This window comes from Mytilus edulis, chromosome 1 (genome assembly GCF_963676685.1).
Source record: "Mytilus edulis chromosome 1, xbMytEdul2.2, whole genome shotgun sequence".
In the NCBI taxonomy this organism is placed as follows: domain Eukaryota; kingdom Metazoa; phylum Mollusca; class Bivalvia; order Mytilida; family Mytilidae; genus Mytilus; species Mytilus edulis.
In genome coordinates this window covers 16,152,840-16,165,167 of record NC_092344.1, presented here as the reverse complement: position 1 = coordinate 16,165,167, position 12,328 = coordinate 16,152,840, and the positions used below count along the sequence as shown (strand labels likewise).

Genomic DNA, 12,328 nt, shown 5'->3' with positions numbered 1-12,328 from the left:
TCCCAGTCGATGGATGAATTTAATGTGTCAATCAATGGCCACAGCCACACTGTTTTGAATTTCGTTATCTATTATGAAATTAATGAGACGTGGTATGAGTCCTATGAGACAACTATCAAGTTCAAATAAAGTGAAGCTAGCAAGTATAGGCAACAGAAAGTAATTTTCTCTTGTGTATAAGATGCAATCGATCATAAAACAGTCGGACAACTTCTAAATTAATTCCGAAAATCAGCTAAATATGCTATGATATTGTATCTATTTTGATACTTTTTTTTATACTTGAAGACTATTCTTACATTGTTATGTCGTTGATTTTGGTGGCTCATTGAAGTATACCAGACATCAGTCCGTCTTTATCCATTAATGATATTATTATGATTTTCTGTGTACTTTTCATTTGCCGTAAATCAGTGCGACATTTAACTTCTTGTCCATATGGACCCGTTTATCTTTTACGTGTATTGAATAACAACGTTTATCATATACTTAGACTAAATAACATATGATTTTTACTGTATGATAATAGCATAAAATTAACGTAAATTTTATATTTTTCGAATTGGTGTTTAGCGGGCTGATATGAAAAGTTTATCACATGCTTCGAACGTTATCACATGCCTTTCCGTAACGTTATCGCATGGCATTCCGTTGATACTCGGCAAATTCCGGAAAATACACCTCAATGCTACGTTTTCAGTGAAAAACATCACAAAGTAGTGTACAAAACAATAATTTGATTAGTGGAAAGTACATTTTGTAAAAAAACAAAATAAATGCATTTTAAAAAGTATCAAACATAATTTAGAAAGTAACTTTTATAAAATTTGACTTTTCCAAACAGGGTTCATTATGTAGATTGTTAAAAAAAAATTGTTGTTCATTCGTCCATATTAAAATGTTTTTCTTTTCTTTTGATGCATATGATAGAAAGATTTCATATCGAATGTACTAAATTTGGGGTCCGACGTTCGTCACATCGTGAACGTTCACTCTTTGAACTTCTATTTGGGGACCACATGAAAGGATCTGTATTCAATATATGAATCTGTTATTTTTCTCCATTGTTGAAGCATATGATAAAAAGATCAAAACATGTCATTTTTCATATCGCATGTATTATCAGCCCTCGGTCAATATCAGCCCTCGAGCCATGCGGCTCTTGGGCTGATATTGAACCTAGGGCTGATAATACATGCGATATGAAAAATGCCATGTAATAATCTGATAATATAATACTGTTGTGTTTAACATTGACTATGCGAAAATAGTAGCCAGAGTGATAGACAATAGTGTACGACCCAAAGGTGCACGACAATAGTGCAGTTAACGCTATATATTTCTTTCAAAAACTATGCAAAAAATGAGCAATTTTACTATAGAAGGACATTCTAACAGGAAGTATTTATAATAATGTTCGATAGTATGGGCATACGTTTTTAATGCACGATTAATGGGCTATATATCTGACCTGTAGTCAAGTCCCTATGTTATTGTCTTGAAACAAGAATTTTCTTTCTATGGGAAGTTTTGCAAATATATTATTCTAAGATCAAGCTATGGGGTTTATATCAAAATTATCACAAATTTTGAAAAATATTAACAAGTCAAAAACTAAGGATTTCCTAACAGATTTTGATAAATGATAATTTGTTATTGACTCCATGGCTGTTATCAAAGGTTAACCTCAAGTTGGTCTTGAAGAAAAATTAAAACAAGAACACACCCACGAAATCTCGGGCATTCAAAGCGTGGTTGAAAGTATGTAAACTGTTGTAGGAAGAATTTTGTAAAAGATTTTGTGACTGGAAAATTTAAGGAAAGGTATCAAAAGTCATAGGTGCTTGGGGATAGGACAATTGTTCTTGTCTCTCTCCTCCTTTTTTTTCCAATTTTCCGTTTGTTTTGTTTTCTATTAATTTCAATATGGACATACATTTAGTATATTATGAACATGCATTACTATAAATAAAGGATATTTGCTCTTTACTATCAATTCTCAGTTTATAAATCAATGATTTTTTGTAAAAGATTTTATGACTGGATAACTTCAGAAAAGGTATTAAGTCATAGGCACTTTGGGACAGGACAATTGTTTTTCTTGCCCGGCTCCTCCTTCTCTCCAATGTTCCCATTTTTTTGTTTTTTTTTTATCAATTTTACTTTATCAATTTTACTAACACAGGAATTATGTTAGCGCTTATCTATATATTGTTAATTCATTCCTATAAAAGGGGTCTCTGACTCATTGGGGGGTTTCGATCCCGGATCCCACTTACACTATGTACGTAAGCCATTTTCTTTTTTGTAATTTCCCATGTCCCGCTAGACTTCATTTACCGTTTTCATGGCACAATAATTTGACTTTCACGTGTCACGCTGTAACTGCCGCGGATAATTAACTTGAAAATGATAGCAGATAGCAAATACACTTTATTCGTAGCATATGTATGTTCACTGTAAACAGAAAAACGCCATCCGGAAGTCTGGTCTGACTTAAAATTTCGTCCAATAACGGAAACAATACCCGGATTCCTTTTTTCTTGTTTTTCTCCCAAAATAGTTCAATCTGAATAATCTTAAGAATGGATGACAAATGCGACTATGCACTGTACCTATAGGACACATAGGCATGATGATTAATTTATTGTGGAAAGAAGAGAAGCGACACACAAAATGAGGTCTTCTCGTTTAATAGTATAGATTTAATAGTATAGATAACCCTCGTATCTTATATGTTTGATGAAATTTAAGTGGATAAATGTGGTAACCTTGTATTTTTAATATTGAAAATTGAACAATTAAATATCGGTATCAACGCAGTGAAAGTATTGATATTTAACCCTATTGGGTCGGCATCACTGCTATTTGACTTTAATCCCCGAAAAGACATTATTCTACGTCTTAGACTTCTGCTGTAAAGCGGCAATGTATTATATTGAATTAACCTTGCAGATATGATATTAAAAACAATTATAAGCTTTGGTATGTTACACTTTATTTTTCAGATGTTTTCTCCAGTACAAAATATGTCTCCTCAGGTTTCGAAACTTCGTCGTTTTCTTTTATTTCCTTCATTGGTGGAACGTTTGTGTCTGGTTGTGTAAGTTCATCGGGATCTAAAATAAAATACTTGTGGGACGATGTCGTTGACATTGTATTACTTATAGCACTATCTCGAAAATATGAGTTGTAAACGATGTCATTTCCGGTTTGTTCTAGCTTCCGGTTTGTGGAAGCATCGTCTGCAAATGTCTGATACAAGCTACTCTGGTCGGAAACTCGTCTGTTACCAGGAGTATTGTTTCCGTTGCGAAAGTTTCTTGATTTGATACTTTCATATTTTGGTTCACTAAATGTCCTTGATAGAGCACCAGGTTCTTGATTCGACGAAACTTCATCATAGCGATGGTCACTTAGAGAACTATTCCTATTGATTGCATTTGGCACGTCTATAGAATATAATGGGTTGTCTGTCTGAAAATTAAAAAAAATGATCAAAGTATTATTACTGCTCCCTAATTTGTAAATGATCGTGTAATCTGATTCATTGTAGAGAAGTAAAAAGTTGCACGGTTTAATCACGCACTAACATGTCTTTGTATCAAAATTCATTGATACATGGACATTAACGAGTTTTAGATACAAAATGCGAGAGGAAGAACAGACCATATGACTACTATAGCACTTACTTTACTAGCCGACAATATGATTAGATATAAATATCTATTTATGCCCGCGTCACACTGTCCCGATTTTTATATACGATGGACACCCGAATGCGAAAATTGTAAGTTCGTACGAAGTTGGTCCCGATCTCGTTAAAATACCCTAAGGTAGCACTCCACAGTTAGGTGTGCAGTTTCGCATTTTGGCCCCTGTGGATTTTTCAAATATGAGAGCTAGTGTGCAATAAAAATCATTTTTGGATAGCTGAGTATTAAAATAGCCTTTGTATTGGGTTTATATGATCATCAAGGTTATGTAATGTATGTAATATAGGCTGTTTTCTGTATGACAGTCCGTATTTGCATGTCCCTACCATACATTGGTCCTGCAATTATTGCAATGTTTTTTTCCAACTTTTTATCGCACGAACTTTGTGATTGGATTTTACGAAAAAATGAGGCGAAAGACACCCATTTTTTATTTGATCATTAGGAAGATTTAGGAAAACAGTTTCTAAAAAGGTATCACTCAAAAGCATTGAAATTCTAGTTTGATCCAAATTTTTGGGGGAAATGAGACATGTTCACCCCCCTTTTTGCCATATTTTATTGGAATTAAATGCAGAATGTTGCCATGGATAAAGATAAAAGGAATTTATTTTCACCCTTTTAACTTTTGAAAATCAAATCTATGGAAGATACTGATTACATACATATGCACATGTACAACACAAACAGTAAGGTTAATGTATTAGAAATCCAGGAATAGGAGATGATAAAACATTTTGGGGCTCATTTTTAATTTTATTTTCTAACTGTGGAGTGCTACCTAAAGTGACCGTCGCCAGTAAAACTGCATTTGCGACCGTCAAATCTACAATTGACGGTGGCAACGCTTCAACTACAGTACTGTTATTCCTTAAATATACATTATATTGTACATTTAATTTTTGGTTTAATCATAAGACGGAAGATCGTGGGTATTTCCAGTTACTGACTAATTTGGTTGATTTCTAAAAAAATAGTTTATGTATCAAATATGCGTATTCACCATTGTCTGCATGTGTCATATACAAATATAGTGTCCATATTTGTCCCCAATATGTTACATACGAGGGGATGCCACGCTCGGCATTGCCTTGTTTGAACTGTTAAATGTTTGCACTAGTCTGAATAATCACCCATAATTATGCCCATGTTTACTGATCTATCTTAAAGGTACGGTAATGGGTTCGTTGATCCCTTTTATTCAAAAAGAGCTCTTTCCAGGAGAATATCATAATAATATAGACTAAAGGAAGGATGTGGGGAAAGTAACAAATGCGGCAAAATATGACATATAGAAAACAAAATGTTAATGGAGTAAACATTCGTGTGACAACAACTCAGACGATACATACAAAATCAGAATAATGAAGAAAAAGTTGGTTTCCCTATATACGTGTACCTGCAGTGTTGGTATACGAGGCGCGTTTATGATTTTCATTATGTTATTTGATATGAAAAATTGACAAAAAATAATATTTTATTTGTAAAAGTAAATCCTGAGCCTGTAATAACTGCTCTTCTTGTTCCATTTGAATTAATAGAAACAACGCTGTCGCCTTTCTTGTTCTCATAGAATCATATGATATGAGCGCCATGTTTTGTGAACGTCTTTCTTAACTGTCGTATTAGACTGACCAGTGCATATCGCGCATGGCACTTTAAATGTATTTAAGCGAGAAAATTAACATATATTTAGCTGGATTAATTGCCGTCGTAGTTCTTCCATCTTGTCACCTTCGTACTTTTATTCGATGGCATCACGACGGGATTACGAGGTCTTCACGAAGTCGTGTTGCCATCGTAAGACCTTCGGGTAGCTTCGTGATTCATTCGTGTAGACATCGTAATGTCAAAACTGCCCGATGGAAACGATGGAAACACGAATGCAATACGATGTTCAAAGATGCATTCCCGGTGACATTACGATGGTGAGGATGGTGATACGAACTCAATACGAACCCTTAACATCGGACGCACCTTCGGGGATTTTTTAACATGTTAAAAAATTTAGAACCCTTCCCGAAGTTGTCCCCGAAGGCTAGAAAAAGTGGCCGATGGTTCTACGATGGTTAAAGATGGCACTACGAATAGTCCGATCTGGATACGATCAGTCCCGATTTTGAAAATTTCCATAATCGTGTTGCCACCGGCGTAAAAATCGGGACAGTGTGACGCGGGCATTATGGAAATCAGGTCTAACGTTTACTGGTAAAAGGACATGAGCAAAAACCTTTCAATAAAAGACTACTCACACTTGTTTGTGACATATGGATATAGAGATAATCTTTTGTGTATGTATACGTCCAACGTATTTGAAATTCATCCAGTCTACCACAATAAGATGGAGCCGTAAACATCATTTACATGTAATCATTTTACTTTAAAGAATAACATAGGTTGGGATCTAAGGTCAAACGATAAGAAACAGTTTGAGCATTATGAAAATGTGTGCACATGCATTTACCAAAATTCAGTTTCTAGAGACAAATCACACAGTACCTGATTAGATGCTGGTGTAGCTACTTCTGGATTATTTTCTGTCATAATCCTTTTCTGTCTGAAATAGTCAAAACAAGATAATTTAGTGATGTTGTAGATGCATGCGTGTTTTGAAATAATATGTAGCAATTGATAATTAGTGTCTTAGTGTTTGTGTTCTTGTTCATTTGCGATTGCTCTGAAGTATCCAAGCGGTGGGCGTTTGATTGTTGGTGTTTCTGTGCACGTTTCTAAAAGTTGTTTTGTACCTACAAATTTAGTATTCTATCTTGTAATTTTCGTACCGTTGTTTTCTGTCGTATTTTTTCGGTTTTTGCACTTACATTTTCAGTTTGTTTTCGACTTATGAGTTTGAATGTCCTTTTGGTGCTTTTCGCCTCTCTTGAATATGGAATAGTAATAATGAAGGTGTTGATGCCAATAAAATATGGTTTTAACACTAAATTTGTATTATCTGTAAATAGTTGATTTACTTTGTTATATTTTCTTGATTTTTTTGTGTTCAGTTATCGGTTATTTTACACGGACTTATTGATTTCAAGACGTTTTGATTGTTTAACTGTCCGCTGTTAAGAAAGTATGCTGTACTTTAACATTATTTCATAAAGTTAAATATACCTTTTTAAATAATATTTCCAGCACAGAATAATTGCAAGTACAATGATTACAGCAAACACTGCTCCGATACCAATACCTATAGCTAGGTCCTCCATAACAACTCCATTGTCAGACATATCGATTGTGGGTTTTGTGTGAAGTGAATTCCCAGTATTTTGACTGTTCTCCTTTGTTACTTTGCTACTATGATTGTTGGCTGGTTTGATTATGTGGCCTTTATTGTTTATTGAATTGGTAAACGTAGATGTCGGTGTTATAGGTGTGGTTTTAAACACGGGAAAAGGTTTCCAAAAATTTGGGACAGCTGGGAAGTCACTTGGCTGGTAAACTGTAAAAAGAAGATGGTATTATTGTTTTGATCTTTTAGTTATAACATTTTACAAATGAACCCTTTAAGTAATCACAGTGATCAGCTAAATTTTTCAAAGAAATCGACATAATTTTAATGCGGACCACAAAGAGGACCCCAAAAAACAAATTTTGTTAAAGTACAGCATATATTTTTAACTGCGAACAGATAAAAAATCAAATTCCATTGCTTTATGTGTACTTGTACAAATTAAGACCCCTGTTACCCCGCTCCATGTTGAGCATAAACTTAAATGTCTTTTATTAAGACAAATGATGTCTACGATTAAGACCTAATGTTAATATGCTTTCTTTTGTTAAAACATCTGACATGTTGTGAAAGTAACTATAAACAAAGCATAAATTTCAGATCAAGTTACATAAAACTGTTGCCTGATTTAATTATGCCGGCACTTATGCAGTTCGATGCTCTTATATCTATAATCATATTTATCCTGCAATCAGCCAACTATTGTACAAATAACAGGTATACAAATTATTTTTTGATTTAATGTGTACTTGTACAAATAAAGTCTCCTGTTACCCCACTTCGATGTTGAGAAAGCAGTAATGTGGATATTGCTATTAGCGTAATAGTTCATTTTGGAGTCCTCTTTGCGGTTCGCATGTCGATTTCTTTGAAAAAATAGAGACAATGATTTGGATTTAAAGAACTAAAGCATCAATCGTAAATTGCAGGATAAAAACAATAACACATCGTCGGAAAATATAAAAGGTAGTTGTACTCGATACGAAACAGGAGAAAAGCTTGTCGAGTCTCGCTTTTCGTCCTTTTTTAAAGCTCAAACAAATAATTATATATTTTCAGACAATGAACATGTATTGTATATTTCTCTAACCGAACCATAATCTCTGATAGCTTCAAATCAAAGCCGTTTTTTCCGTAACATAATTCAAATAATACATTTTTTTCTAGATTGTAAGTAACTGAGCCAGCTGAGTTTCGTTTAATTCGAAATACATGTAATAAGTAATCCAGAGAAACACTTACCCCTAAATAACACAAAATTAAAAATATATATATATCATGCTTCTTTATTTATTTTTGTTTTACCAACCTGGGCCAGAACATATTTTGAAAGTAGCTTTACATCCAGGTCTGACGTAAAAGATTCCATAATGGTTAATTTCATCAGCATTGTGTACGCAAGACGGCTTAGAGTAATGAATTACATCTACACAGTCGACATTTCTCAAGGGAAATCCACAATCAGAATTATACCCTCCATTCCCTGAACATTCCACCTTCCTACAATACTGATAACATCCACCTGTCAAGAAACGAAGTAAATTATTAGAAGAAAAGTGTATTTTGTATTGAGTCTTTATTCTTTTTGATTTGTTCTTTGTTCAAATTCATACAATAAGAATCACACTGATTCAAAGAATAAATATTTGACGAAATATTCGTTTTTCATTGTGCATTAATTTTGAGGTCTATACAGAACATAGAACATTTACTTTAAAATATTTATTTAGATTATAAGTGATACAAAACTATCAAATATGTTGAATGTTTATTTTAGAAATTTTGTCTAGTTCATATTTTGAGAGTTTGGGTTTTTTTGATTTGGATAATGTCTTATGTAGTAAAATCATTCAATTTTACTTTTAGATATTTTTATAATGTTCTTTGATAGTCAATCTTAAAACCTCATTTGTATCCAAGTCGTATTCTGACAGTTTTAGGTACTTATAGTTCGAGTCCTTTAAAACGTAGCAATTTTTATATCTTCCAAAAATTTGATCTTTAGAGAACTATATGAGGGATATTCCATAAATATGTGTCTTTAATACTAAATTGATATTATGTTTATATGATAACCACTGGGTCAGTACTGCTGTATAAGTGGATTGTAAACCAATGTAGTTAAAAAAAATTCAAGTAGCTAGTACGATTTAAATGAGATACTAGTATATTATCTGTACTTTTTTTTCTTGTCATCACAAAACTTATAGAATTATACTTGAACTCCTTCAGTAAGAGTTTGGGCGGATTTAGAATATTGGTTAAGTGATTCGAAACGTTAAGACTATGGCCGTGTTCACATTGACCTAAATTCGGTGTTGTGTAAGTGTAACTCACACGTAAACTAAACAAAATTACGTTCCCATTGATAAAACTCAATGTTTACATGTAGTGTAAATCATGTTTTGTCTACATGCAGTCGATACTCGATGTAGGCCTTGTGTAGATTAAGTGTACACAAAACTGGGCATTTAAAACATTAGTTTCACCGTGCATATTTAAGGAAGAAAAGATTTAAAAAAAAAAAAATTACATTTATAGCAATTATTTATGAAGTTCTTTACAGAAATATTTGTCTGAACTTGATATATTAATTTGTTTTGTTTAGAAATAAAACTTAACGTAGCTTTAATAAGCCCTTATCAAGACTCAAAGCAGCATCATTGCCGAAAACATAATTCATTTGAAAATTAAGGTCTTTCCGAATCGACTTGACTTACACAGAAATATTTGCCACTGGTCTTTACTCAAACAACGATTCACTCATAAATGCATTACTTAAAAAGTGTGAGGTAAATGTATTGCTTGTCTAGTATCTCGGATCCGTGAAATTACACTTAAAAAGTAAAAAAAAAAGCATTACCTCCTCCCTTTGCCAAATACCTCTTTTGAACATACAGGAAAGATAGAAATATAGTGATCCCTAATATATCAATCCTTCTTCTTCGTCTGTAAGCACGCTGTTGCAGCCTACGTTTTCTAATGCTTAATCGAGACATCTTTATTATTTTTAAACTACTGCAAATCATCAAAATGGCTTTCATAAAGAAGCAACCACTTAACTTCAAAAAAAAGAGGGGGGGGGGTATTTTGATTATTTATCTGAGTCAGAATTTTGCCGCGCAAACGTTTTATTCCGGGTTTTTTTCGATGCTGGTAATCATTTTTTTTCTTCAACATTTAACACTTTAATGTATGGGGAAACTCTTGATTCAGAATATTTTTTGTCATCTGTAGAACCAGAATTGTTTTCTTTGTCCAATTGAGGTTCGGAATATTTCCATCCCTCCTATTTAGAGTCAAATGGTCGTTCCCTTACTGCTAGAAAAGTTGTCCGAAAACGTTTCATTCGATTCTACGTAATGAACATTTAAATGACATAGAGTTTACAAATGTGAACAAATCTTATGTACAGGTAATTAAACAAGGTGTATAGATGTGAACAAATTTAATGTGAAACCAATGAATGTCCAGTTCATTAAACTAATTGTAAACAAGTTTACTGTACATGGAATTTGGTGTGAACACGGCCTATGTTTAATGTAGACCTACTTTTTATTTAGAAAAATGAAAAAGTGGTCTGTTTAAAATAGTTTTAGTGTTTCCTTGCCATTTATTTGAGTAATAATCAAGTTGAAGGAATCATGAAAAGTTGAACTTAACAAAACTTATTCAATATTGCTTTCAATAGCTATAAAAGTATCAACGAGCATTTGTCGCTTTATCGTCTAAAAAACATTGTACATGTGAATTAATGGTTTACTGTTTGCTTTACGTCCAGTGGCAAATATTTTATGCATATTGACGTCGAGGACCAATTAAACAAATAACTTATCCACGTCTGGCTTGTTTTTCACTTTGACCGCTCAGATTTTAAAGTTGGATAAGCAAAAAAAAATTAATTAAGATATAAAGCATGCAACATTACAAAAGTAAGGATAAAACACATTATTAAAAAATTGTCGTGTTGCAACCGTCATGTTTTCTTGTTGAAAAATTAGGTAAGTTGAATCATGTTGAACGTTGGATATTTATCATTTGCAATAGAAAGTAAGGACATGTTTATTTAAAATGAGAAAATGTAACATGTTTTTCAAGAGTTTTCAAGTTTAAATAGCTGTAGTTATTTCTATTTTATAAGGTTTTTGAATGTGGAATATTGTGTAACCGCCTTCAAAAGACTAAAAATATTTTTACCACATGTTACACAACAATCTCTTTCGTGACGTGGTATAAATATCGACATTGGAGGGAATTTCCTTATATTATACCTTACCTTGTAATACTATGATCTACTATATACAAGCATTGAGTGTATTCGTCACTATCTGTCAAATTTGACATTTATGTATATTTTGATGTGAAATATTTACCTATTGAGATAAACTGATGAGCAAAAAACCAAGAAACATTGATCCCCTACCCCATATTTTTTAAACATTGAACAAAAGAAAAGATCATCATTAACACTACATGTAGAAATAAGTGCACTAACTTTCCTAAAAGCCGATTTAAAAACAAATCATTTCTAAAAAAAAACCAGATCGTTTGTTGAAACGAAGAAACAGTCAATTAAATGTGTATAGTTAGCATTTATAACTACGTATGTATAGTATTTATTTTCATATCTGAATATCTGAATATAAAAGATGAAAACAACATGTAGTCCGAAGCGTAGGGTAAATGTATACTGACCTTTACAACAGTGGTTATCCGGACAGTTCATTGTCGTTTTTCAGTCTTTAACTTTATTCCTGTTTTCTTTGTTTTGTCACTACTGATTTATTTGGTTGTTAAGTGAAGTGTGGTATTACGTACATAGGCCTTCCTTGGTTCAAATGAATCATTTTTAATATACATGTACACTAGCCTCGGGCAGTATTGTACAGAACGCTACATCATTCTAAATTAAAATCACAAGGAGAAATATAACTTGATTTTCCCCGGAAGAGATATTCCTGCTTGTAATGGTTCATTTCTATTTCACAAAATGTCTAATTAAAATGCTATTGTTCCAAAATTGACACCTCTGTTCTGTACTGCAATAACTACATGTACCTAGCTGTATATGTTTGTCATCGTTTTATAACATGTAAGACGTGTTATGTTATGTTTTATGATTCCGGGTATTTCGGAAATTTAATTTTCTAACAATTTTTAGAAAATAGGCATACACTGAATGTATTGGGGTTTTTTTTAATCACAATTTTTTTAAGTAGAGCAACGTATTTAATTAAGCATAAACCTAATATGACAATGACAAGTTCGACATTGTATATTTACTTGAGAAATGACATAATTTTTAATTTATCTTCAGGCTATAAAATATATGTTTATAACGGCACGGGACGTTTGCGCTTTTTCATAGGACATTTGC

The 12,328-nt window shown here is 32.8% G+C and overlaps 1 protein-coding gene across 1 annotated transcript; it reads right to left on the bottom strand.

The window, feature by feature from the left end:
* Window positions 1-2,981: 2,981 nt before the first annotated feature.
* Window positions 2,982-12,028, bottom strand: LOC139524928 (uncharacterized). The gene is made up of 5 exons (XM_071320106.1): window positions 11,647-12,028; window positions 8,261-8,473; window positions 6,834-7,161; window positions 6,216-6,273; window positions 2,982-3,477 (listed from the first exon to the last, which is right to left on the bottom strand). Exons 1-5 carry the CDS (start codon window positions 11,675-11,677, stop codon window positions 2,998-3,000), a joined length of 1,110 nt encoding a protein of 369 aa, XP_071176207.1. The 5' UTR covers window positions 11,678-12,028; the 3' UTR covers window positions 2,982-2,997.
* Between the last annotated feature and the right edge of the window lie 300 nt (window positions 12,029-12,328).

What these genes read in the sequence shown, in the direction of transcription:
- LOC139524928 (XM_071320106.1), bottom strand. Translation starts at nt 11,677, where the DNA reads ATGAACTGTCCGGATAACCACTGTTGTAAAG. An exon ending in GGATAACCACTGTTGTAAAG is followed by an intron (nt 8,474 to 11,646) that starts GTCAGTATACAT and finishes GTTTCTTGACAG; the next exon opens with GTGGATGTTATCAGTATTGT. An exon ending in CAAAATATGTTCTGGCCCAG is followed by an intron (nt 7,162 to 8,260) that starts GTTGGTAAAACA and finishes TTCTTTTTACAG; the next exon opens with TTTACCAGCCAAGTGACTTC.